This window comes from Asterias amurensis, chromosome 16 (genome assembly GCF_032118995.1).
Source record: "Asterias amurensis chromosome 16, ASM3211899v1".
Classification (NCBI taxonomy): domain Eukaryota; kingdom Metazoa; phylum Echinodermata; class Asteroidea; order Forcipulatida; family Asteriidae; genus Asterias; species Asterias amurensis.
The window spans coordinates 16986498-17014144 of NC_092663.1; the positions used below are offsets into that span (position 1 = coordinate 16986498).

A 27647-nucleotide genomic window follows, 5' to 3' on the forward strand; every position below is an offset into this window, starting at 1 on the left:
CCCAACTAGCATTGTTAATTTCAAAACTTTCTTTTTTAAAAAGTTCCCAGATCCGAAGGCAATTGTTTCTCTTTATGTTTTAAGTGCCTTAAAATAATGTATTGTAATCAATTAGTGCTTGTAGAGATGTTTAAAATTAGTCAACTAGTGCTCATTATTCCGTAACATTATGCAGTTTTGTAGGTGTTGTCAAAGTTTAACTTTATGAAAAATCCCCATGTTTATTTTCGTTTATTCGATTGATTTAGTGTGTGTGTGGGTGTGGGTGTTGTTGTTGTTGTTGTTGTTGTTGTTGTTGTTGTTGTTGTTGTTGTTGTTGTTGTTGTTTTGTGTTTGGGGTGGGTTTGTTTATAATTGTTTGCAACTCTGAAGAAATATGCAGATGCGGTAACAAAGTTGTTTAGTCAGATACCAAGCCGTGAAAATTAAATACGTACTAATATTCGTGTGCGAAGTCTAGCTGTGAACATTCGTATCAGTTTAGTTGGTAATCTACACCACGTATGTTTATTCACTGCCAACGTGCCAAGACGGGTGCCAAAGATATTGCGGGTACCAGCGGTTATTTTCCTTAGCAACCTCTAATCAAAATGGCGACTGAAATGATTTGGGAACTAAGTTTTCGGTGCGAGTTTTGGTCTGCATTTCATTAAATGACATTAATATCACCGACAAACAGTAATGACATGATGTAATATTATCGGTGGTACTTCATTTATAAAATAGTTGATTTATTTTATTTGCTTGTCGTAATCGTTACCGAAAGTTTTGAACTTCGTGTGTGTGAGAGACTCCGACCGAGAGTCTGAGAGAGTGCGAGTTTGCAATGGCGACTGGTGCCGTACAGAGACCGCCTGTCCCGGTTGTAAAACATGTCATTCGAGATGATGACATTGCTACCAAAAAGGTACGTGTTCCTCAATTATTGTAAACAGTTCTTAAATTTACAAGAAATTGAAATTTTGGAAAAGCTGTGATACGATTTCCTTCATAAAAATTTAAACATAAAGTAAAAAAAATTCCTTCCATCCAATCCAACGTCAACGAACAAGCAACACTGACCAACAGACATTTAGTTTTCACTTTTTAGACAACAATCACTTCAGCACAGTCGATCCAATTTGCAATTCCGTTCCCATGTGCAGGACCAAGTTTCTTCTTAAGAGTTTGATATTTGTTCATTAACATTTTCTTTTTTTTTCTTCTTTATTTTAAACAAACAAAAGTAAAATTGTAATGAATAAAATGAATGATGAAAATTTTTCCTCTCCCTTCTTGCCTTGGAGTTTTTTTGAACTGGACTGTAACTGTTTACATAAGTCATTCTCACAATCAATTCATTGAATAATGTCATTGTCAATCATGTCAACTGCAATGTAGACCTATCTCACTTATTTTTATAATTATAGTCATTCTGATCATACTGCCACGCAATTGTAGGGGCCTATTTTTGGTTAAAATTTAGTCATGATTTGTATTTATTTATTATTGTTCATAAAAAAATATGATGTTTTTTGACTAAATTTGTTGCGCTCATTGTGATTATTGAATAGGGTGTTAAGATTCAAGCAGTCAACTACAGCAAAGTGATCAAACTTCTGACAGATCCTCACTCGGTAAGTTACTGTTGGGAACCCAGAATCCAATTCATCAAGGTTTGGTAAAATGTTAGTTACTGTAAACAAAAATTAAAAGCAAAATGATGGTCCAGGAAATGTAGGCGTCGATGAATAAGATTTTGCCAACATTTTCAGACTGGTTTTATAATTTGTTTTTCCCCTTATACTGTTGTGTATTAAGCACTATTTAAACTCTGGGTGCTTTCCCAAGTTCTTTGAAAACAAAATTCTACAGGCAAATCACTCGAGTGGGATTCAAACCCACAACCTTTGCATTCCTAGATCAAATGTCTTACAACTAGACCACCGAGCTAGCCCGGTGGCTAAAGGCAGTTCAGATAATGTGTGAGGACCAGATACCGCAAAGATTTATTAGATAATAGTTTTGCATTGGAGTTAAAAACTGATTTTATAATCAAAAAGCGAGCCAGGTTCAATCATACTGCGAAAGCAAAGCAACTTTCTCAGCGTCACAGTGCCTACTATTTGTTTCACATTCCATTTGTTGTGAAGTATGAACCAGACTTAGGCCCATTTCTTAAATTTGACCAACTGCAATAACATAACAATAATTGTTTCCTGACTTTTACTGGGTTTTATTTTGCAGGCAACATTATTTGAGAGACATCTGAATTCATTGCAGAAGCTGATTCGACACTACCAAGCTGGATTTGTATCCTTACCTTGATCATGTTTTGCATTCATAACTTGAAACCAATATTTAATGTTTTATTTTTGTTGTATTGTCCCAGAGGAAAACATTTTATTTTTGAAGTTTTACAATCATGTATTAGACATTATTATACCTAGATGGGAAAACACAAACAACCGTTACAAGAATAAAAATATAAGAATAAAATATAATATTGTTGAAAGAGTTACGATCTTTGACTGCACTTCCAATAGCTGATGAAAGATCTGGTACAAGTGTTCAAGATTCTTAACGTCTGCGCTGATCGAGTCAATGAGCATCCAATCTACACAAAGCCGATGCTGGCCATTCTTAAGATAGCAAGGTTTGTTGTTTGTTTTTGTTGAGGCTTTTTACTCTTGTCTTTTATAATTTGAGATATTTTTTAAGTGTTAATAGCTGTGGAGAGTAAATATAATTGATGTTTTGTGCAATTTGATTTACTATACCTTCTTCTACCAATGTTATGTTTTATAACTCAGTCATAGATTTCACCCGTTTTCCTACCGTCAAAGACATGTTGATGACAGGCATGCAACTTTTCCTTGGATCTGCTGATTTCTCAGTTTTACCATTCAAAATTGGAAAATACTATACAAAATCATTGAATTTCTTTAATTTTCTCTTTTTGGGTGAAGTTACAGTCGCATGTCTGTATTGATTGTTATTAAAATGTTTGTTTACTTCCAATTTTAATTTGATTTTATAGCCTTCCCTTCCTGAAAGAGAAAACGTCTGATGGCACCGCTTACACCCAGATTGTCGTGGAATCCATTTCGCAATTGGGTAAGGACTTTTCTGTGTATATATTCAGCTTACTCCACTACCTACTTATGGAATATCAAGTAGTTAATCAAGCTTAGCAATTTTACTTATGTGTGAATTCGTACTCAGGAAAGATGAAGATCATCACAAAGTTGTTTATAAAGTCCTTGTTTTCTTTATCTGAGGAAGGTCAGCTTACACCCCTTACTTAGCTGTTAGGGCAAGGTATTCCTTGGCCGCCTTGGATAACCATCTCCAAGTCTATTTGTTGCTAGTTGCTTTGCCTAAGGAAATGGAATTTGGGCATCTTCTTTGACTTAGCTCGGTGCTTACCTAAGAATGCGATACAAATGTAGAAAGTAACATCCCTGTTTTTTTGCTGAGTTTAGCACATTTCAACTGATGCGAATTGTTCATTGCAAATTTGTGGCCTCAAAATTTGTATCGCATTCGCAGGAAGTATGAACCGGGCTTTAAAGTATTCTTTTTTCTTCTTGTGATTTATGTAGAACAAACTATCGCTAGGAGTTCTAGTACTTTATAGCTAGTATTTGATAGTTATTATTTGAACTGTACTTTAGGTTATCTTATGCGAGTTCCAAGCAAGGAGATACGTCTTCAATTAGCTTCGTCTCTTCTTAGCATCTTCTGTAATGAGTTGCCGAAGCAAGATGTTCAAGATCATCAAGCTGCCTCCAGGGCCTACAACATGGCAATGGTGGAGAAGAGTGATGTAGCTGAGACGCTCGTTAAGGTAAGATTTATTTAAGTTGGTTTAAGGGCAACCAACAAGAATTTAAGAAATGGTCTGATGTTTCGACCCTAGCAGAGTCTTTCTCAATTTTTTTTAACCTTTTAGAAAGAGTCTGCTAGGATTGAAATGTTGGGTCATTAGATGTTTTTGTTGTGCATTTATACCATAGGTCCTTTTTAGTATGCTCTTGTATACTTACTGGGTTTTTCCATAGCAAGACGCTAGCAGAGTTTTTGGCTAATGGGAAGTTCCCCTAGTTAGGCAGATATGGGTTAAGATCAATCGTGGCACTTTGTGAAAGTGACCGCAGCTTTTGAGCTGGAGCCAAAATCTCGTGTATGCAGCAGATTTGTTTCATAATGATTAACAACAAGCTAAGAAAGAAGTGTACGCTAAAAGAAAATTTATTCAAGTTTTTATCAGTATTTTTCACTCTTATTTCTCTTGATCTTTTCCTCCTCAGTCTCTAGCCCTATTGGAACAAGACATTGATGTTAAGCTACATATCTTAGATCTACTGCAGAATCTATCAGCATTCTCGGGTCCTAACTGTGACAAGATGCTCGCTGCCGAAGCTGCTAGTCGTATCTGCAGTCGGATGAATGACCCTGAACCTAGTGGCAGGTTAGTTTAAAGGGAACGTTTGGTTTTTTAAATCGTTGCTTGTTTTAATCCTAAAGGTGTAGACAAACTAACTTGTGAACATTTTATTTCAAAAGATGATATTGAGATACAGCTGAAAATCCGGAGTGGTTTATAAACCATAAACCATAAACCATAAACCATAGGAAAAATAGTTCGTAATTGGAATACACAATCTGAGAAAAATTTCCGACATTATCGTTTCTCAAATGGGGAACAAAAACTGATATGTCTTTTTCCATAACCACATTACTTCAAAGTGAAATGATTCTTAAAATGCTTTATACTATCAAAAACTGCTGTACTTCTAACTAACCAAGTAAGGTTATATTGCCATTTAATTTAAGAGTGATATACCTTCCCTTTTAATTGAGAAGAGGCAAAAGTGATTACTTGCACTCAAGCTATACAGATCATTGCATATTTACAAAAACTCTGTTTGAACAAAAAGTTACATCTTGTTCACTCGTGTAATAGAAGCATTCAGGTAGAAATAGTCAACATACATTAAATGTGTTTGAATAATTTTCACTGGAATTGACTTCTTTAATGATATCTTTCTAAAAAACTTTCTAATGTCTTAATGTTTGTTTATCCTCAGGTTATTATTCCGTTCCATTGAGATCTTATGGAATCTTCTCGAGAATGGAGATAAGGAGGAGGTTGCCAGGCAACTCAGTTCATTCGTCTGCATCAAGTAAGGATGTATCTTATATATGTTGAATTTGCATCGGGGGATAAAGAATATTAAAGGAACATTACAGAATTGGTTTTGCTAGCAAAAAAGTTGCTGGCTGTGTAAGCTCTCTATGTAATTCACCATATACATAAACTGACAAACCTGTAGAATTTTGAGATCCATCGGCCATCTGGGTCACGAGAGAATAGTGAAAAACCGATTACATATTTTGCATTGCATCGATGCCAAAACAAAAATGAATAAAACTGAGCGATAAACTCAAAACGCAAAATTAGATTATTTATTTCTCATCAAATATGAAATTTCAGACAGAAATATTTCAAGGGATGTTTTCTACTATCATCATCATGAGACCGTGTAAGTTTTATGTAAATCTGTGATCTTCACAATTTTTGTTTCTTACCAATTCTGTAACGTTCCTTCAAGTTTGGTTTTACCCTTACACCGATGTGTGTTAGCACCTTGTGCTCGGTATAAAGATGCCTGTGCTTTTTTTCTTGATGTAAAGGTTAAACCAAAATTAACAAGGATATCTCCACGGACCTAGATTAAGATGCAATCATTATCGATAACACTCTACTCCGACGTAGTAGAGAAGTCTTCTGAACTCCGAAAAATGTACTTGACTGTAATAGAGTGTATAGTAAGACAAGTTCTCCATAGAACATGATCTACCCAGCAAGTACAGATGCACATGGTGTTACTGAAAAGCAAATTTAAAACACTCCAACAAGTTCCTTTGATGGCAGTGTTATTTGTTTGAGAAAAATTCACCTGATGTTTATTACAAAGTATGGTTCTTTTGACCTTGTTTAATATGTGGAGCTTTTTTCAAGATCAAGGTTTTTCATTTTAATTTTTTTTATTTATTTATTTATTTATAGAGCACTTCAAGAGGCATTCTCACAGCAAATGACGTCTGGTTTCAGTCACTTTGATCGGCAATTAAGGTAAGATTGTAGATTGATTTATTCTGGAAGGACCTAGATAGACACTTGGGTTCCTATTTTAAATGTGATTAAAACTTTAAGGTATAATTTTGCCCATACACCAATGTGTGTAAGTTGTATACTCAGTACTTTCTCCGAGTCCTGATAAAAAATTCACAGGCAAATTACTCGGATGGGTTTCGAATCCACGACTTACATGTATACATGTATCTAGTATATTATTTGGTTTGCCTTACAACAATGTTTTTAAGCACAGTATACTGGTCCCTTTTCTCGAGTCCCGAGTAAAAGAAATCCACAGGCATATCACCCAAGTGGGGTTTGGAACCCAAGACCTATCTGGAATATAATTTGGTTTTGCACTTACATCAATGTTTTTAAGCACTGTAAACTCGTCACTTTTGCCCGATCCCCAGTCCTGAGAAAATAAATCCAAGGGCAGATCTTTCCTGTAATTGATCACCTGTTTTTACTTCTTCTACTCATACAGGAATGACTTGTTAGTCATTACTACTTTAGTTGCTACTGTCTGTGATCAAGCGCCATTCATTGTAAGTAATCATTTAAAGATACTGGACACTGTTGGTAATTGTCAAAGACCAGTCCTTTCACTTGGTGTATCTCAACATACACATATAATAACAAATCTGTGAAAATTTCAGCTCAATTGGTTGTCGAAGTTGCAAGAGAATAATTGAAGAAAAAATGCCATTGTTGCACAAGTTGTGTGCTTTCAGATGGTTAATTTCGAGACCTCAAAATCTGATATTGAGGTCTCAAAATCAAATTCAATTATTTTATTGAGAATTTGCTTCTTTCTCGAAAACTCCTTTACTGCAGAGGGAGCTGTTTCTCACAATGTTGTATTTGATGCTAAAAAATTATTTGGAGTAACTACCAATAGTGTCCACTGCTTTTAAACAAAAATGTCTAATTAAAACCAATAACACATTCCCCTGTGTACAAGTCAGATGTTACTATTCAATATCTCCCAAAGATACTAACAAACTTATCTTGAGAACGGTAGTTAGGATTGACTCTCACTCCGATGCTTCACATCTTTGCTTTAATACGCTTTGTTTCAATGACACAAGCCTCAAAGTAACCCACGGCACCCACAACAATTTGCCATGGTGCCCTATGCTTTTGCTGTGGTGCCTTTTGCAAAGTTCCATTACAAATGTGTGTTTTTCCGCACAAAAGTGCCCCTTGTCAGAGGAAAATTGCTTGCCCTTCAGTAGCGAAGTTCAATGCCTGATGACTAAGAGCTCAAATCCAACTGGAGCATTTTAACTCAAGTTTCTAAACTCTTTAAGAGTAAAACTTTCTTGTCTTTATTGTTTCACAGGAGACAGGTTTTGCCAAGCAGCTTATTCTCTTTGCAACATTTCAAGAAGTACGAAGCCATAATGCCCTGGTTAGACATCTGAAACTTGGCACAGTAAGTAGCTTCAAACCCTCCTCAATCTACTTTTGTGTCTTGAGTTGTGATAAATGGATGTAAGAAGCCATTTGTCTTTCCTTAATCGCTAGCTAAGTACAGATTCTGTGATTTAACTTTTTTCTTTCGCTTTCATTTCCACAGAGTATTGAAGATTTCGAGTTGAAGAAACTACTGATCAACATCATCGTAGTCTTGTCAAAAGATATCTCAATGATTCCTGTAAGTTGAATATCTTGAGACAATAATAAGAAAAAAGAACACTACAAGTAAAGCTTATAATGCAGGAGCCTATATGTGCAAAACAGAGGACGCTTTATTAAGATCTTACAAATATTTAATGGAACAAGGGTACTTCTTCCACAATCTTAAAATGTGCACACAGACCCGTAGGCATTAAATGAGCTCTAGGTTAAGAGGAAATTGTAAACATGAGTCAATATGTAATTTTTTTCTTTGGTGTGTGGCATGAGGGTGTATTTTTCCTGTAATGTTCCTGAATGTGCACACAAAACTTACTGCAATGCCTAGTTATCAAATTTTGCTTTTGAATACTGGCCCATTATTTTCTACCGGTAGTTAACAACTCAACATTTTGATGTATACAACATATATGGGTAAAAACAAAATTAAGATTCATTGTCCCCAATGCAAATTTTATCTATTAAACACAACATCTTGATATAATTTCTTCTTTCCTTTCCAGCTCCTTTCTGAAGGTCATATCCTCCTTGCCCTCTTCTCTTACGTCCGAGGCAACGAGAATGTCTCACAGCCTCAGGAATGGAGTCCTAGTCAGCTTGAGGAGATTCAGCTTCATGCTATGAGTGCGCTGTGTACCATTGCACCCCTGTGTGTGCAAGACTACATGACATGTCAAGGAAATACTAGACTGCTATTACTCTTGGAATGGTGTGTCGGAAAAGGTGAGGGGCTGACAAGGGGACATCTTAGATATGTTATGGAGACCAAGGACAAAATATAAAAATCTCCACGTGGAAATTTTAAAGACTGGGGTGCTCCACCTCAAGGATATTTGTTTACAAGTCTATGGGAAACTGTTAAGTGCAGGGACAAAGGAGAGAATAAAAGAAAGCTCCACAGGGATGCATTTTTGTGATTGTGTGAACAAAATGCTACAAAATTCCTCATCAATTTTAACCAATTCAATATTTGCCTTTGTCAAACTTCAGCATAATTTAAAAACATCTGCATCCCCAAGTGGTGTATGACATTTGTGGAGTCTCATTATCAAAAGAATTCCATTTGTAGTTTTGTTTTGAGGGAATGTTGATTATTTGTGGCTATTTCTTGATTTATTTTCTCAGAGGATTTTGCTGGTCATGGTAATGCTTTCCATGGTTACGGAGGCCGAGGTAACAAACGAGCCCAGATGAGATTCTGTCTTCATCTGATGAGGAGTATTGTTAGCCTGGGGGAGTCTTCCGTTTTACAAGACTTTGTAGATCAAGGAGCTATTAATCAATGTCTTGGTAAGATACTTTATTTTATCTTATTTGATTTCATTCAACATTCAAAAGCACAAGCGGCATTTAAAGGATGGATAAAAGATTAATTACGTATTAACAATATGGGTGGAGTATTTAGTCTTCATCTCATGTATGTGTTCCTGGTTTGATTAGTTGCATATTGTGCCACAGCTATAGAGTTATATATGAGATTTAGAGGGCACACTGGTGATGCTGCGTGAACAAACGCGACGGGACCGCATGGAGACACACGCGCCATTTTGTAAGATGAACTTTGTTTGCCCCTTAAATGTGAAATACACGTTGGTGTGTGTGTTATGATAGCGTTATGCAATGCTGTTATGTCAACTTAACCGCGCTGCGTATCGAGGCCAGTGCGCCCTCTAGTTCTTATATATAACTCTATGGCCACAGCACCTTGTAAACCATTGCACGGTGCTATTAACGTAGCTCCATAATACTGTACAGGGAAATACTGAATGTTAAAGCGCTCTGAGCGTCACTGGGTGGCGAATATGAGCGCTGTACAAGAAGCCATTATTTTTTATAATTATTTAACTACATCAGTGACTGCAGTAAAATAAGTAAACTCTGAATTGTTGTTGTGTTTTGTAGATATCTTATTAAGTGCCAGTCATTCTGTAACTGAAGATGATGTGATCGATGTAGAGATGCAGTCTGATATGCTGTCAATCATCTCAGCAGTTTCTGAAGGAGATGTTCATCGGAAGGTAAGAAACCTTTTAGACTTCTTCTCTGGTTAACCCCTTAAAGACCATAGCGGCCAATAATGCCCATAGCGGCTGCAAATGGCCACAAGATTTTACATACTTTCAGTCAACCAAAAAGGTCAAAGTAAAGATGATAATCTGAATTTGAATCCGAAGGAGATGTTCATCGGAAGGTAAGAAACATCTGGGCCCCATTTCATGGCTCTGCTTACCGTAAGCACAGAATCGGCGCTTACGGAAGCAGGATATTCTGTGCTTACGGCAAGCGTATTTTACGGGCTAGCGCTGAAATTTGGCGCTGGCACGTAAGCGGGCAATCATGATCGTAAGCGCAGAATTTGGCGGTAAGCAGAGCCATGAAGTTGGGCCCTGGATGTCTTCTCTGGTTAACCCCTTAGAGACCACAGTGGCAAAAATGCTTATAGCGGCCGCAAATGACCAACAGGCACCATAAAAGTCGATGTTAAAACCTTTGAGGGGAGAGATTATTTAACTGTTTAAAAAAATATATCAAGTACTAAACCACAAGAGAAAGTGGAGGAAATAAAATGATTTTGTTTTATAACAGGAGCTGTTTGGAGAGACAGGAGTCAAGGTAGTTCTGAAGTATTTGATGACTGATCCTAAGAAGCTTTGTCGAGGTCTTGGTTATCATCGCATGATGCTTTCTACTGTAGATGCCATCTGGTGCTGCGTTGTTGGAGCTTATCTTAATGAGGATATGTTTCTTGAAGGTCAAGGTGTCTTCTACTTGTTGGATTTACTGGAGGTAAGACATAAATGATTGAGATAATTTGTCGCAATCTATACTTTTATTTGACAAACATGATCTTGTTTGTGTATGGCCTGCAATGCATGACTTTAATAGTGTATCAGATTAGTGATTCTGAAGTGTATATAAGAACATAGATTTGTAAAATAACAATGTTGAAGTCGATCACTGTGTTTGGGTTATTACTCTGCGCCCATACTACATACAACATAGTTCAATTGCTTGAGAAACTTTTATTGTACAACATACAACTTCAAATACTTGTGCTCATTCCATAAACAGTTATTCGGTTATCACTAAATGTATACACATGAAGAAATTGTTGCTGGGGTGTGTTTCGCAGTTGTGACCAATAATTGTTTCAGTTGAATTGCCCATGGGTTAATCACTGACAAATGACTGAAACAGTTATTGGTTACAAACGCGAAAACATACCCCTGTTTTTGTTAACAAGGAATGTTAACTTTTTTATTTTAGATTATCAGCTGCTGAAATGTTTCCTCAGATGAGCTGGTCTGAGTACAACTTTCACAGTGGCCTATTGAAAAAAAAAAATCAATTTATTTCATTAGCAACAAAATAAAAATATTAATAAATCTTCTACTTAATTTCTCATACAGTCTTGCTCTGCTAATATGCACAACTTGATCCTTGGTTGTCTCTTGGATCTGTGTGAGAATGCTAAGACAGTGGCTCATATGCTGGCCTGGCGTAGCAATAAAGACACCACAGTGGCAACGTTACTTATTAAGATCTGGAAGCAAGAGGAACAAACACTCGGTGTTCCAAGAGAACAGAATGGAACCATCGCAGGTAAGGATTCAATCTTATCGATATCATCAATGACATCAATGTTATTGAGTGACAATGAATGTGCGTCACTGAGTGATGGGTACGTGTGCTATATATGAAGCCACCATTATTATCAATGGAATATTATATAGGCTATGGAAATGTAGAGCTGCAAACTCTCACTGATTCTGCAGAGAATTCCATAAAAATAAAGCAATCTTTACATTCTACACAGGCATTTTAATAGCGCCCCAGTAAGACCGGAGCGCGCGCTTTACGAAAGCCAACATATACATGTGTAAATACCGATACAAACAAACAATGCATTGATACAGGAGATACAAAAGCTAAACAAGCAAAATCTTTCAATGTTCTGAACAAAGTTGAAAATCTCCCTGATTATGTTGCAGCTGAAATACTGTTCATTATCAAAAAGCGAACAGATTTTCAGATTTCCACAAATTTTGATCATACTTTAAGGCAGTGTTTGAAGCAACTTTCAAGAAAATGAGCTCACAGCCCAAGAATCTTAAGATGATTGTTTCTTATTTCTGTTCTTGTTGTAGATACTAAGAAACCATTGATGGGAGCAGTCCAAGATGAAGCTGGTATCGTTCCACTTCCAGCAAACTCACGCAGTCAAGCCATTGTAGATGTCTGTGAGAATATGAGGGCCAAAGTCTATGCCCTCTTCTGTAAAATTGGTAAGAAATTGATGGTTGTTTAAAATTACTCTTATTAAGGGAACATTAAAGGGAAGGTATACATTTGGTAGTCACTCTATGGCAATGAACAACTTTGGTTAGAAGTCTACAGCAGCGTAATCTGTGAAGCCTTAATATCGTCTAATGCTTCTCAGATTAGGAATTAGGAATTATTCTTCCTGTCTGGAGTTTCAGCTTTATCTCAAAATTGCGACCACCTCTTGAAATTAATTTTTATGGTTTACATCTTCATTTAAATAGGATTAAAACAATTGAACGATTTAAAAAGCCATAGTTATATATTGCCTTTAAACCTCTCTTACTGTATTTTAGGAACATAAAGTAACGCAATTTCCTCATTCATTTATGAACATGTGCAATTATTACCAGCTTATTTTCATCTATTTTGATAATCTTGTAGGTTTTGAAGATCACCCTACCTTGTCTACACCAGACCAAGTAACCTTGTGTATCATAGAGAAGTATCTTGACTTCAAACAAGGAGAGGTCTGGAAGGAGATTACATCCGAGCTGGAGCAAGAAGGGGTACGCCCTGTCACCCCAGATCAGGTACGCTATTTGGTGATTAGTTTTGTTGGACTCAATCCTGGCAGTAGAGGAAACCAACTATAAACCTATGTATCAGTGTTGTAGGTCTCAACCTGGTCTCAGTCTTGAGACCGTCTCGAGACCTTGGTGTCTCGGTTCTCGTCTCGGTCTCAGACTGCAAAAGTCTCGATCTCGGAAGGTCTGGTCTCTGTCTCAGACAAGCTGGTCTCGGTCTTGGTTTTGGTCCGTCTTGTCACCCCAGATCAGGTACGGTGGTTGGTGATTAGTTTTGTTGGATGCAGTCCTGGCAGTAGAGGAAACCAACTACAAACCTATGTATTTAACTCTAGTAAGGTAACTTATACACCCTCAGGCCTGATACATCAACTGTTATATTTTTTGCCTCCAGGAAGCTTTGTCAATCATCAATAAAGCCACAGAGGAGCTGGCAATCAACGTGGCGGACACACAGGTTGACTTCCTTGAATCACAGCAACAGCAAGATTTACTGGAAGAACAAGAGATGTATGCTGAGGTACGTACTGCTATTAGGTTGACCATATGAAATCCTGTACATCAAAGGAAAAGAATGTCATTCCTTTATTTATGCATTTATTTAATACACATCCAACAGTGCAAGCGCCATTAACAGGATGGTGAATAGGAAATGAGAAGAAATTTTCACATAAGCGTCACCGCAAACCTTGCTTATTTTAGAAATGTTCAGTGTTAGATGTGGGAGCTAGGGAAACCTTAAATGGAGAGAACTCCTCCACCCGATAGGGTAGTGTCTGAAAACCCAAATGCAAGGCTCGGTCTGTGGTGGGATTCAAACCAGGGTCCACACAGGTAAAAAGCAGAAACAGATACCACTGAGCCAGCCTGATGCTGTTAAAGTAAATCTGTCTAATGCAAACTTTGGTTTCTACGATTATGAATACACAAAATGATATTTGAAAAAAAAAAAAACGCGCATGAGGATGTTAAAGGTCCCAATTCGGCCATGGGTTATACTTGAATTTAACTCCACCAAGTTTTATTCTGCTAAGACACATTGATATAAATGTTAAAATTATTTGACTTTACAGATTCGGGAGAACCATCGCCAGAAAGAGAAGTCTATAAAGAGGTGGAATACCTACATTGCTCGCACGTCAAACTACTCTATGCTTAAGGTAGAGCTCCACTAACTTTCCTTACCCCCCCCCCCCCAAACACAACAAAATTCAGTTCCTCCACCTCAAGGTTGCGTGAGAAATGTTTTCTGGATGATTTTTAGGTCAGGACTCAAACGACATTGGTGCAGTTTGTATCAATTTGATTAAATTGCTTTTGTATAATTTGGTGCTTCTGGTAAATGGAGTTGGTTTGACCTGAAGTAAATGTTTGCCTTCAAAAAATAGTAATTTTCTAAGTGAGAATTTTATTTGTAATTAAAGATTTGGATTTTTCAAATTTGTACACACTTTTTCATTAAGAGGTCCTTTAATGATTATAAATATAAAAATTACAATTAATACTGAGTCAACGATATCTTTATTTAAACCGTTATTCTACTTTTGTGTTTACAGGCTGCAAAGACGAGTCAAGACCTGAGCATCACAGCGTCCAGGATACAGACAGAATTTCTGGAATCGTAAGTAGTTTCCTCTTTTTTTAGTTGTTGGGTCTTCACTGAGCCTAAAATAATGTCTTGTTCTATCACAACACAGATCAAAAACATTATTGTGACTTTAAGTGATGGTGTGGAATAGTGAGAAGTAACCATGGCTAGTAAACTGTTCGGTTCAACCATTTTAAAAATCTTTTTTAGAAGATGAGTTTCAGAGCCATAATTCCTCCAAAGATGGTTGTACCCACAAGTTTCCTAATGATGACTTTGGTTGCATTGAGACAAACTTTAAATTGAGTTTGGAACTTTATTTTATCATTAAATGATTTTTCTATTTGTTTACAGGGATACTTTCCACAAGACGGATTTAGCCGAACTTCAAACAACGGTAAGTGTGAAATAATAATCCTTGATGACAATATTCTTAAGCCTTTAAGATTGTCTAATCAAGGTAAAAGTCCTGGGCCCAATTTCTTAGAGCTGCTTTTAGTAGAAAATAGTGCTTAACAATGGTCTGCTAAGTATTGTTTGAAGCTTTGCATGGTGTGGAGAAATAAGAAGGAACTATAAATAAATAGTAAACTTGCAAGGTCAACCTTGTGTACATCTCTTATGATTGAGTGATGGCTCTGAAAAGAGCCAGTTTGGTCTCAACGTTTCAATCAGTATACTTTGCTCGTCTTCAGCAAAAATGAGCTGGATACCAGCTACTATTTGTACATATCACATGGTGGTTTAGCTGGAAACTTTGCTCTGGTATGCCTAATTTTGTTGTACTTAGCTACTCTGTATGCAAGCAAAAATCATTTAAAATTTTACCCATTTAGCTTTACTTGTGGTTTATTATTTGATTTTTTAACAATGTTGTGTATTTTTTTACTTTGCAGACATTTCAGAGTCGTCATATCAATATTGACAGCACTCCGTTGGAGCTGACCGGTGGACCAACCCTCCTTGGTCAACAGAACGATAGAGAGATGACCAACAGGGTTACGATGAAGGACCACACACCAATATTTGTGTCTTAGCTCGCCATTCCGTGGCATAACAGTCTTACTAAAACATTTTTTTTTTTTTCAGTTTCAAAGGCATGCACTGTAGGGATGATGTCCTATTACAGCCTCTTTTTAAACTTGAAGGCATGTCACACGAGGTAATTTACAGGCAACCAGTTCCAGGCAATCTCAAAGAAGAGAATCCATTCACATTTGAATGTTCATATATTTTTCTTGGGGATCTTAACACATTGTTCGAAAAGTGACCCATGCGCTACCAAAGTAGTCCTGTAGCAAGCACCGTAGTTGGTTGCTTGTAAAAGTTGCCTTGTGTGACAAGGCCCTTAGTCCCATTTTTTTATGGCAAATAAGCTTATCTCTGTACGTTTTTGTTCATGGAAGGGCTTGTAGTTCATATTATCCACTAAACTACTATCTAGATTCATAATGTTTGCTCTGTTGACATGCACTGAACTAGTTTGAAGATTGGAAGACAATTTTTAAGGGGTCTGTGAACTTTTTGAGTGCCAAGGTTGTACAAGTACGATCTTTTTATAGACTCAAAAAGTGTCATCAATCGTACATGCTTCCCATATTGTCTTTATCATGCGAGGGCAATATTACTCAGGAAATACTTTTGGCTTTTGGTTTTACAGAGGCAACACAAATCAGCAAAAATACATTTTGTTTGGTGAGAAAGATTTATTTATTATTTCTTATAAAGAATTTTGAAAAAGCTGGGCCTTTTGGGTTCAAAATGCAACAAGAAAATCAGCACTGAAAGAGTTGAACAAACCATCTCTATCTGGTCCCAATTTCATGGCTCTGCTTACCGCCGAACTTTGCGCTTACGATTGCGATTCCCCGCTTACGTGCAAGCGCCAAATTTCTGCGCTAGCCTTTTAAGCGTAGAATGCCTAGTTATGTGAAGTACGCTCGCGCAGAAGCCAAAATTTGCCGCTAACCCGTGAAATACGCTTGCCACAAGCTTGCCGTAAGCACAGAATTCCCTGCTTTCGTAAGCGCCGATTCTGTGCCTATGGTAAGCAGAGCCATGATGGCTGTCAAAGTGGTTTGGTGTATTTTGTCAGCCTTCATTGTTCTGTTCATAGTTTATGATTGAAGTTTGGGAAACAGACACAAATTTTGAAAGGTCCATGTTGTATATTTTGTAAATAAAATGTTTCCAAACTGTTTCCTAAAGTTTTTGAATTATCACTATGTATATAAAGAACAGTTTATAAAAAAAAACAATCAATATTTACAAAGTGGTTTGGGTAAGATTCTTGTCTGGAAAATAATTCATGAAGACGTGTAAATAGGTGTAAAAAGTCATATTTGACAAAGTTAGAAATAAGAAAATAAATAATCCTTAAAAACACTTTTTTGCAGAATGGAGAATCGAAGTATACTGACTGAATCATAATTTCACGATCACATTATTTTTATATTACAGGGATTGCTGTTCACAATTGTACGTTTATGGAAAGACAGTTTAAAACTAAATGTAAATAATAATCCGTCCATAGAATGTGTGATTTATCCGAAGACTTATCTTTATTATTTCTAATTTAAACAAATATGTTTTTGTTGGGAAGTAATTGACACAAAAGTTTTTAAGTTTTTGTTTTTTTAATGATTTCCTGCGCCGTCCAAACACAATAAAATGTATATTAATTGAAGTACAGATGTTTGTTGTTTTGTCCAATCATTTTGAAGTGTCCTGATTATTATTGACAAAAAAAACTAATTTACCTATTCTATTTGAGATTATAGCTTATGTGGGATTAAAAATAACTTGAGAAAATAGCATTCTATCGCCAACTCCTTACCAGCCAAAAGAACCCACGGTACAATGCAAATTAATAGTTAAGGGCCTGACGTTTCGACCCAAGCAGAGTCTTTCTGAATGGCTTAAAAAATGCCCTACAAATAAGTTGTCAACAAAGATGCCCCGCCCCCTGTATTTATTTTTATCATCGTAAAAAAAAAATAGCGCCCTCATTTGGTTGATATTAGTAAGCCCGCCTAAATTGGAAAAACTTTACTGGTGATCTCCGTGGAATTCCTGTAAAAATGACGCAAGGGAAGCCTGAAAATGACACAGTTTTCTCTGCACGGGAAGTAATGGACAGTGAGTATTCTTTGAATGATGATTGAGACATAATGAGTGGTGAGAAATCAACCATTTTGTGTGACGGAAACAACTCGACCTATGTTTTTCTGCCTGTTGACCAACTCGACCGAAAATACAACCTAGCTGGAATGTGCATTGGATGGATGGGTGCATTGGATTTACGTCCAACTCGACCGATAACCAAAAATTGAAATGTAGCATTTTTTAAATTGTGTTTTACAAATTATTTAAAACATTGATTTGTTTATTTATTCCTGTTTTGTTATTCCTTTTTTGAAGTTAAGGAAAATTTGTTTGAATTTGATGGCTAAAAATCCGTTTAATTATAATTATAATTTTTATAATAATAATAATATATCCTGGTGTCATGTGTTTTCAGTAGGATAACAGGAAAATTGTTCACAATCAAAAACTAATTTTTTTTTTTTTGGTTTTACGTTGCGAGAGACAGTCCGCCATTAACAGTGCTTGTGCATGCACGACATTGGAGCAATGTCACATGTTTTCACACCTTTCATTGGTTGGTATTTTATTGAATATTCAGAAGCTACAAGCTAGTATGGCGTGCAAAATAAATCAAAAATATTATTCAATGACTACTTAACAAATTTAATTACATTTTTGTCCAAAGGCATTTTGGCTACTATATTAGAATCCAGAGATATCATAAGGCATGAAAGTAAAACACCCCACCCCCCCTTGAAACACACACACTTCATAACAATCCGTTTTCCACCATTTCAGACCAGTAATGTTTGGTTTGAGGAGATAAGAAACCAATCTATGATATTTTCTCTTTAATGTAGACTTAATATTTATTACGCTTATCGGAATTTATTACAGTATTCAGTAAATCCAAAATTTTCACTTAAAATATTTTAATATTTTCCCCATATTGGCATACCATAGAATCCCAAATAGTAACCACCTCACGTGATCCATCTAGTGACTAAAGCAGAATGAAACTCAATCTAGCAGATAGGAATTTTGTTTTGAACATTTGAGGTTGGATGATGTTTCTTTGACTCATTTGAATGTTGGCATAATAATGTACTAGTGATTAGTACCAAAAATCAATCATTTTATAAATGTTTGAGCATAACCAACGACAGGAAACTTTATTCTCAGCATGATTAAGCCTGATGAAAATACAGACTGTGAGTAAACTGCATAGCTTCTGTCACCGGTGCAGCTTGCACAATCTCGCGGCAAACGGGAATCAAAGTTTGGGACCGAAAACATATGAGGGTCGATAACGTATGACGCTACGATAAATAATCATGCAATTATGTTTATAATAATAATTGTAATAATAATAATAAGAAATTATATTAAAATATTAATATTTTAATATAATTTCTTTTGTTTCTTCTTATATTCTTAACTAATCTTAATTAAAAAAGATAAATAAAAACTAATTTGAATATACATTAACGCGAACAGATAGATGGATTGCATGGCGTCATTCATTGACCACTACTCCTGATTCGTAGAACTATTAAAAAAATGAGGTTTAGCGGAACGAACCTCAAAGTTCTATGAGTAATTGACCACCATCTTTGGTGGAACCTGCACACAAGTTGTAATTACTTTTAATTAAAAATGGGGGGGGGAAACTTTATTATTTATTTTATATGTTATTTTATTTGTTTGTTCTGTTTGCAGCTGTCAGTGAAATGTCACAACTTTTGGAGACGGGTTTAGACTCGGAGACTCTTGCCATTACGACTAAGCTATGTGAGCTTGGAGTAAACCCAGAGGCCTTAGCATCTGTAATACAAGAACTCCGTAGAGAAATGGCCGCATATAACGTAAGATGGTGTTACGTCTTCAAATGTTTGGTGGTGCAGGGGTGGGGGGAGGGGGGGGGGTTTCAGGGGCAAAAATATAAAACTACATGTATAAGGAATAAATTCCTCCTGCAGGGTTCTTCCAAGGATTTGTTATAACGCGTTGGAATTCTTGACCCAAATTCTAAAACAACTAGGGCCTCAGAATGTTTTTTACTTGGTGTTGTCTTAGGTTTTGGTTGAAGTTGAAAGCCTTGAAGTTTAGTTTGGGGGCATTTGAAATGGTTTTATCTTGGATTCGAATCCACAACCTTTTCAGTGCTAGAGCAGATGTTTTGCCATTGAGCTAGCCCGGTGGCTATATGCAGTTTGAATCCTATAAGTGTTAGCCACAGGGATTTAATAGATTAGTGGCTTACAATGTGTTATATTGCATGATTCTTGCTGCATTATTGAGTTATTAAACGCTTCATTTCAAACAGTGTTTCCTATGATGGTGCATGGTGGTGTATGAAATGAAAATTGACTACGGTTTGATGTTTTTGTTTTAACCAGGCTGGAGGAGGAGACCAAGCATCGTGAGATTTGAAAGGACTTACTGACTACAGACTGAGAGTGTAAATAGTTTCCGTTCTTCAATGGATTCGTGACCGACAAAGCAAGATACTTTTGTATAGACTAAACACCTAATGACATCACAAGCCCAAACATCGCCCTCACTGAGGTCAATGAAAGACCTATGATTTGCTGAGAGTTGTGCGCCACAGGTACACACATCTTTTGTAGTGTCAGCCGTTTCCAGGTGTCTATTGAAGGAAAGTCAACTGCAATGAGACTTTACACGGTGCGGTAAACGTTTGTTTAAGACTATGGCCACTGGCTGCAGCAACCCTGTTGAAGACTAGGAATTGTTGCCGTCCTGAAACTCTGTTCAGAATTGTAAAAAAATGGGCAAATAGAGCAACCAGTGACATATCAGGGCCCAATTTCATAAAGCCTGTTAGCACAAATACTTGCTAAGCAATGGTAAATATTGCTTAGCAGATCAGGCTACCAGCCAACATTCTTTAAAGTTTGCATTGATGCCACTGGTGTGGCACTCATTTTTGATTAGCAAAGAAATTTGCTCAGCAGCATCTTCTGCTTTGTGAAATTGGGCCTCAGTAGTCATGTAACCTTTCTGTGAGAGCTGCAGTACATATAGCTTCTGCCGACACCAGTAACTGCTCTGAGAAAATTGTTCTAATCTCTTTCTTCAATTTTCGAGCCATTGGACACTTTCGGTAAACAGTATTGTCCAAAGGCCCACACTTCATGTATCACAACTTTTATATAAAATAACAAACCTGCGAAAATTTAGGCTCAATCGGTCATCGGAGTTGGGAGAAAATAACAGGAAAACCCACCCTTGTTTCGCCGTGTCATGACATCTGTTTACTATAATCCGCATTTCATGGAATAATATTTCAAGAGAAGTCTTTTACCATTACCTTCTGTAAACCCTGTAAGTTATTTGTCAATCTGTGAACTTTTATTTGTTTTCCTGTTCCGAAAGTGTATAATGGCTTTAACTATGTGGTTAAGAAAAACACTTAAGGAAATATCGACCACTCGATCATCTCACTTCTTCAAATGGTCTCAAATCTCTATTTCACTGAGATGGAATGTATATCAGAATGGAATTACCATGGCGATGATGAAAACCTGGAAGTTTAGATAAGTTTGATGATATTGGGCACTGAATGGATTTATCTTCAAGTATGTACAAACACTTTTGATACTGCTGTGAAATTGTAAATAAAGAAAAGAGCCTGTTAAACTTACTTTTGTTTCTTTTGCTCTAATGTGGCAGGTTGTGTTTTATAGATCTAGAAGGGCTAGGGACAGCTTTGAAAACATGACAGGATAAAACCACCAGCCCAAAACTATGTTACATTATAGTTCGTGCCCGGTGTCATGATAACTTTGGCAAAGCAGAAAATTGTTATGCAATATTTTCTGTTGAGGCAGCTCTATGGAATTGCACTAAGATTGGTGTTAAATAAGTGTTTTAATACGAATGATTACATAGACGACAGCTTGTGAAAATTAACTAAACAGTTTAATTAATACCATGTTAATTAAGCTGACAAAATCTATTGTCTATGGGAGTCAATATAACAAAGAAACCAAAAGTAATTAATTGACACTATAGTAAACAAAGTAACTACAGCTGTTGAGAACAATTGTACCTGCTTGCACTGGGTCTTTACCCAGATGGTACCCTATTGTCTTTACAAAACTTACTTCCTGTGGTTTTGTTTTCTAAATTGAGTAAGAGATACGTAGGTCTGTAATATTTACACAAAATAAGAAATTAGCTGACTGAGCGAATACAGATTGTATAAAACCAGCCGCATCTAACCACATTCGAACTTCACAAGAATTGTAGTTGTCTGGAGCATTAGTTAGAAGGATATTTTCTTTAGCTCGTCGGAATCAGAAAAGAATAAGAACATTGTGTGAGGGGAACAGACGGATTATTTTGCAAGGAGGGTGCTGGCCGTCTTAAGGTGGTATGGAAAGACTTCCTCAGGATGGCATCTTCATCTTGACCCTCGTCTTTGCAGTTTCTGTGAGATTTCAAGAAACAAATGCAATTGAGTGAGTAAACTAAGTTGTACTTTGGAGACAGAGTGTCATTCCGTTGTTTTGTTTGGTAGTTGTTTCTATGACCATTCCTTTATCAATTCAATTAAAATTCAGTCTTTTTCTTTTATTATATAGCGCACGTATCCATCCAAAAAGGTACTCAAGGCGCTGATACAAACTTTCAGAAAGATAGGTTATTGCAGTGATGAATTTAGAGACCCAATACCATTATTTAGCACCGTCTAAGGGTTTGGTGCTACGGCGCATACAGCAGCCACACAGCCAGGAACACCGGGGTGAACCCCTTCTCCTTTTGAAAAGTGCACTTGGTTCTTTTGCATGCATTACACAACACCTGGGACCCACGGCTTTACGTCCCATCCGAAGCACGAAGCAATGGTCAAGTGTCACGGCTTGGCATTCGAACCCACACTCTTCCTGATCAGAAACACCAGAGTTTGAATTCGGTCATCTTAAGCTGTATGTGTTGCTGTCCAGCGGAGGGTTTCTTGCGGCGGCCGCGATTTACACAAATTAATGTCACCGTTAAAAATTGGAAGTTTCCCTTTTTATTCAAAGTGACTATTTTTTATTGTCAACATCTTTTTTTTAAACTTTATTAGATCACACTATTGTCCGGGAACGGAAACCCATTTCGTGGACGTGTTGCAGCGGCGTGAGATACCGTGTGCCGAAGCGAAAGACCCGCTACTCATCCTGCAAGGTTGGCGTCTCGAGCTAGGAGTATCATCTTTGGACAACATCGGGACGAAAAAATGCTTTGTTACAAGGTATGCTGAAGAAGAACAAAATCTTACTGTTGTGTTTATCTGAATCTGAAATAATGTAGTGGGCAAAGCATCCCAATGGAAACATCACACCAAGTTTCTTGTCAGAGAAGACAATGAATAAATTCCATCGTATAGTTACATCATCGACTATCTCTCGCAATCTCCATTTTTGTCTTTACGTTTAGGGTTGTCCGCGAAGAGCAGAAGAAAGCTATACTCGTGTGTTGCCATGGTTACGAAGGAGTGTTTTGTGAGACACGTGAGTACAACATGTTATCACTATCAGAGGAATTTATATGACAGTGGTCAGTCACTAATTAAGTTGGAAGTAATTTCATTTTCAATACAATACACCTGATGACGTGTGTTTGTTTTATCCAATCAATTAGCGATTTGTGGTGACATGTGTTTGAATGGCGGCAGGTGTGTAGCACCCGATACCTGTAGATGTCCAGCTGGTTACCAAGGCAACAGATGTCAATTACACATAGGTATTGTAAATTATGATAAGCCTTTTTATATTATTAATAAATTCAAACTAGAAGCTTTAGATTTAGATATAGTATGTTCAGTTTCCTATGCTCCAAAAAAAAACGATACATCGCGATGGTACTATTGCATGTTGTAAACACAAAATAAGTTTTAGAACGACTGGGGTCTAATTTTCTGGGTTTTTGTTTTTCTATTTATAGAGCCTCGGCAAGACATATTATTTCCCGGTAAGTCATTTCATTTTGCATTAACAAGATTTTTGGTTTTACTTGTTTATATTATTTTTCCCGCCAGACTCTCTTTATTGTTATCATATCTGTCATAGAATCAGTGCCGACTGAACAACCAATAAATAAACGTTGTCACCGTGTTTATATAGTTGCGAATTTATTTAGTTTTTGTCTTTACAATTTTTGTTCCAATATTTTTTTTGAAAACTGATGCGGCATGATGATAACAATAATAAGCAACACAAGAATTTCATTTTTTTGCCATTAAAATTTTGGAATTTGACTTTTTAATGAAATTTTAATGAATTTATGTGTGTGACCTTTTGCCCAGGAATTGAGAATGAACTTAGTTTCTTCAAACCATTGGTGGAAAAAAGATCCGCCGGTAAGTCTTTCTTCCTCTAGTGTAGGCCTATTTTTTAATAAATTTTTAGACCAGGGTTTTTCTTTTTTTCACCACCAAACTTTTATTAAAACCTTGGTAAAACTTTAACGATGAGGGCGGTAATGCAAAACATTGCAAACTACACCGCGAATTTCGACTAGCGAGTGTGTGTGCACTTCTCTGGTAAGAACAGTTCTGTCATTTCAAGTCCGTCTACTTCTACTTCTAGCTTTATTGTAAAGTGTTCATTGTTTAAATCATGTAATGTGTTTAAGAGACAAATAAAGATCAAATACTTCCTGCTAGAGTCCTTGCAATTTCTCACACCACATGAATTTCAAGTATCCATGCTGCAGGGAGGTCTGATTCTGAAGCTAAATCACGCGAAGCTGCACGATGGATGCATGGATGAGCGTTTAAACACGGGGGCGGGTCGGGTGGGGGTGCAAGTTCATAAGGTTTATCGCGATTCAGAACCGCAATGCTTTTTGGGAAGGCATATGGGGCAGTTTGCTATGCGATGTATGTTGTCACGCGCACACATCGCCTATGGTTTAACAGCGCCCTCTTTTGATATTTTGCTATCAGTATTGGCGATAAATCTTATTGTTATTGGCCATTTTTCTTTAAAAAGGTAGTTTTCAGTCGTTTTCAGTCAAACTCAAAATCTGTTCGAGAGCATGTGAATTTTTAATTTTAGAGCCTCAATGGGCCCGTGCATTCATTCCTGAACAAGAAAATGTGAAAAGGTGCACCCTTGCTGTGCGGGCTGTCCGTGCTGTCTTAATTTTGTTAATGTTACATAAATAACATACTTTTAATAGTAACACTCTACAGTTATTGTTCCAGGGCATTCCTTGTTCAGCTCCCTTTAGGATCATATCATTCATACGCAATTCACCTCATGAAGAATTTTTCAAATCCATGTTTGTTATCTAGATTCCAATAACTATGGCAACCGTTCAATGACGACAGCTTCACCTGCATTGGAGGCATTGGATCTTTCATCTCGTTCCTATGCAACGTGCCTCTCATGGAGCAGAGATCACTTCAGGACGTTTGATGGAATGGATTTTAGTTTTGAAGGAGCCTGTACCTACACCCTCGCTGCTGGGACTGATGGAACATGGGATGCCACGTTGAAACGAGATAACTGTGATACGTTGGACACCTGCTACAAAGTAAATATGAAAATAAAAATAACTAAGCTGGCATTTAAAGAGCCCCTTTTCTAGAGGTTGCACAGTGCTAGGATGATTGTGTTCAACACAGATAACAAATCTGAAACAAAGATAGCACTAGCAGTAGTTTCTTGAATGATGAGTTTGCTTTTCTGCAGCTTCATTTACCAGGAAGTGCATTGGAGAAGGCTCGGTCTCCTGCTTTAATGTTTGTCCGATGCTCGAAGAGAAGCTTGCATGTAGAAGAATGTACAATAATCACTCAGTTGGGTTGTCCATCTTTCAGCTCTCACCCCTGCCCCCTCCCCCTTCACCCCGCCCCTTACTCCCCTCCCCGATCTATAAAAAAAAAATAGTCTAAAATTTAGAATCCTTTTTCTATTTTTCTTTTGCCCGTAATTTTGATGAAATTTATTTCTTGAGACAATTTGTAACAGTTAAGATTTTTTCGTCTGTCCTCAGAAACTGGAGTTGATTCTAGGGATGGATGTTGTGACGGCCGATGGGACCAACGTCTTCATCAATGATAAGAAACTCAACAGCTTTCCCTTCTTGGATAATGGTAACCAGATATTTTATATTGAACGTGGCGTTTTTGGTTCTTGGTTGGTGGAACCTCCTTAATACTCCAATTGGAGTTTTAACTGGAGGTGTGGGAAAGTGATGCTAGCCTTAAGGGGGTGATTGATTAAGTGGTTCTGGAACTTGCGTTAACTTGCATCAGTCCAAAATTGAAAATTTGCACTTTGATTTTCATTTAAAAAAAATTGTAACAAGACACTTGTGTCATTGCGCAAGGCACTTAAACATGAATTGCTTTGTAAAAACTGGGAAGGTATTGCATTCTGCTCTACCAGCTCTTGGCTCCTGTTGGATGATACCCATGTCTACATGTACTTACTAATTTACTGTGAAGGGGGTAACCCTGTCTCAGCCCCAGGAGCAGACGTGGCAATGTGCCCCCTTGGTAGCACTTAATTTGGGTCGACGTCCCAAATCACTTAAGTGCAGCCCTCACCTTGAATTGGTCTTTCTCTGAAGAAATTTTATTTAAAAAAATAATTTTGTTTTGTTTTGTTCCTGTAGGTATTTCCATTAAGCGTGTTGGTGACTTCACATATCTAGAGAGTGGACTTGGTGTTTTAGCCAAGTGGGATGGGTCAATGATGATTGGGTTGACCGCTCTTGCTAACTTAACAATTTTGTTTGTTTGTTCTTGTAGGTATTTCCATAAAGCGTGTTGGTGACTTCACATATCTAGAGAGTGGGCTTGGTGTTTTAGCCAAGTGGGATGGGTCAATGATGATTGAGTTGACCGTTCTTGCTGAGCTACGACACTCTACTTTAGGACTCTGTGGCACCTTTGATGATGACCCTTCAAGTAAGTTGACATTTTTATTTCCTTAATACGAGCCTTGAGCTTTGCTCCTGAAGGGGCACAGCAATTTCCCTTCGGTAAGAGGCACCTCTATGAGTAAAATGTAAATTTGCTCTGAAAAACGGGTACTTCGAGCAAAAGTGATTTCCTTTGTGTGGAGTGCTATCCTTTTTTTGGTAGTTAAATCTGCCTGTATTATGAAGTAGGATCTGAACTTTGCAGTGTAGGAAAAGAAACCTCAGATCAAAAGTTATAAGATGCTTTGAGAAAGACTCTGCTAGGGTCGAAACATCAAACCACTTAGTACTTTTTATCGCAAGGTGTATATATAGTAATTATTTCTCTACTGTGCTGGTTTGAAAAGAACAATTGATTGGTTATTGATTCTTTGTTTTATTGCAGATGATATGACAACAAGGAGCGGAGAAGTGGCTGGAAATCAGATTCAGTTTGCTGCATCCTGGGAAGCCCCAGGACCTGGAGAGGTAAGTTACCATGGAAACCATAATGTGCAAATCCACAATTGTGGGTACACTTTTTGTTACAAAGACACCAAATGAACAACAGATAAATATTAAGGAACTCTTTGCAGGTCTTGTATTCAACGAACTCCATTCACTTTTTTTCATCATTGAATAGTTGACACAGCGATTGTTATAACTGCTACATAAGTGGTTTCTAAACCGTTGGTCATAAAATGGAAACGAACAAAAAGTAGACCCATGATTGTGTCTGTGCACATATAGTTTGCTTTTTTGATAATCATCCAATAAATTATTTGATTGTTTTATTTTTAATTTTTTTTCATGTGAATAATTATTGTTGATTTCTTGTAGGTGTGTCCACCCCTTTCTGAGGTCCATCCATGCATTGTGAATGGCAATCTAATGGAGACGGCTCAATCTCTCTGTAGTGTCCTTGAGCTTGCTGAGGATTTCCAGGCATGTCATTCAGTGGTAAGTATTCATTTAATGATAATAGTGGCTTCTTATATCCGTCACTCAGTGAGTCTCAAGTCGTAACGATCAGTATTTTAATGCAAGGTAATATGTGGGTCTACGTTTGAATTATGAGACCTACTCCTTTTACATTGCACCATGTAGTGCTCTTAACCGCTCGGCCACGACATTCGACTTAACTTGATTACCTTTAATATTTATGCAAAAAACAGTTAATTGTCTGAGGTTTCAACCCTAGCAGAGTCTTTCTCATTTAGCCTTTGAGAAAGACTCTGCTGGGTCGATATGTCGGGTCGGGCCCGGCATTTTCTTTTTGCACTAATACCATTATGTCAGGTCCAAACTGCTAACCAGGCAAGTTAGCAGTTTGCAACTGCTAATTCTTTTTTCTCATTTAATTTGTGCTATATTTTTCTGCATTTTATCAGCTGAATGCATTGGATTACATAACCCAGTGCCAATATGA

At 37.1% G+C, this 27647-nt stretch overlaps 3 protein-coding genes across 3 annotated transcripts; all 3 read left to right on the plus strand.

The window, feature by feature from the left end:
- The first annotated feature begins 585 nt into the window (after positions 1 to 585).
- On the plus strand, positions 586 to 15946 carry LOC139948939 (cilia- and flagella-associated protein 69-like). The gene is made up of 24 exons (XM_071947313.1): positions 586 to 907; positions 1554 to 1616; positions 2227 to 2292; positions 2526 to 2635; positions 3020 to 3096; positions 3657 to 3829; positions 4293 to 4453; positions 5073 to 5168; positions 6056 to 6121; positions 6612 to 6672; positions 7470 to 7562; positions 7707 to 7784; positions 8269 to 8488; positions 8891 to 9055; positions 9668 to 9783; positions 10352 to 10552; positions 11176 to 11368; positions 11914 to 12051; positions 12473 to 12621; positions 13010 to 13135; positions 13689 to 13775; positions 14172 to 14236; positions 14558 to 14600; positions 15100 to 15946. Exons 1-24 carry the CDS (start codon positions 827 to 829, stop codon positions 15238 to 15240), a joined length of 2769 nt encoding a protein of 922 aa, XP_071803414.1. The 5' UTR covers positions 586 to 826; the 3' UTR covers positions 15241 to 15946.
- A 1270-nt stretch (positions 15947 to 17216) lies between these two features.
- On the plus strand, positions 17217 to 21041 carry LOC139948860 (mitotic-spindle organizing protein 1-like). The gene is made up of 3 exons (XM_071947211.1): positions 17217 to 17341; positions 19010 to 19155; positions 19690 to 21041. The coding sequence occupies exons 1-3, from the start codon at positions 17284 to 17286 to the stop codon at positions 19714 to 19716; spliced, it is 231 nt and encodes a 76-aa protein (XP_071803312.1). The 5' UTR covers positions 17217 to 17283; the 3' UTR covers positions 19717 to 21041.
- A 650-nt stretch (positions 21042 to 21691) lies between these two features.
- Positions 21692 to 27544, plus strand: LOC139949219 (SCO-spondin-like). The gene is made up of 10 exons (XM_071947613.1): positions 21692 to 21777; positions 22389 to 22556; positions 22742 to 22815; positions 23610 to 23663; positions 24603 to 24844; positions 25307 to 25406; positions 26067 to 26225; positions 26625 to 26707; positions 27059 to 27178; positions 27518 to 27544. The coding sequence occupies exons 1-10, from the start codon at positions 21692 to 21694 to the stop codon at positions 27542 to 27544; spliced, it is 1113 nt and encodes a 370-aa protein (XP_071803714.1).
- The last annotated feature ends 103 nt before the right edge of the window (positions 27545 to 27647 follow it).

Bases quoted from the DNA above. Each gene is read 5' to 3' on its own strand.
- LOC139948860 (XM_071947211.1), top strand. From the start codon at position 17,284: ATGACGCAAGGGAAGCCTGAAAATGACACAGTTTTCTCTGCACGGGAA. The intron at 17,342-19,009 runs GTGAGTATTCTT...TTCTGTTTGCAG, and splicing joins TGCACGGGAAGTAATGGACA to CTGTCAGTGAAATGTCACAA. The intron at 19,156-19,689 runs GTAAGATGGTGT...TGTTTTAACCAG, and splicing joins GAGAAATGGCCGCATATAAC to GCTGGAGGAGGAGACCAAGC.
- LOC139949219 (XM_071947613.1), top strand. From the start codon at position 21,692: ATGGAAAGACTTCCTCAGGATGGCATCTTCATCTTGACCCTCGTCTTT. The intron at 26,226-26,624 runs GTAAGTTGACAT...GTTTTATTGCAG, and splicing joins CTTTGATGATGACCCTTCAA to ATGATATGACAACAAGGAGC. The intron at 27,179-27,517 runs GTAAGTATTCAT...CCATTATGTCAG, and splicing joins TCCAGGCATGTCATTCAGTG to GTCCAAACTGCTAACCAGGC.
- LOC139948939 (XM_071947313.1), top strand. From the start codon at position 827: ATGGCGACTGGTGCCGTACAGAGACCGCCTGTCCCGGTTGTAAAACAT. The intron at 1,617-2,226 runs GTAAGTTACTGT...TTTATTTTGCAG, and splicing joins TTCTGACAGATCCTCACTCG to GCAACATTATTTGAGAGACA. The intron at 6,122-6,611 runs GTAAGATTGTAG...CTACTCATACAG, and splicing joins CACTTTGATCGGCAATTAAG to GAATGACTTGTTAGTCATTA.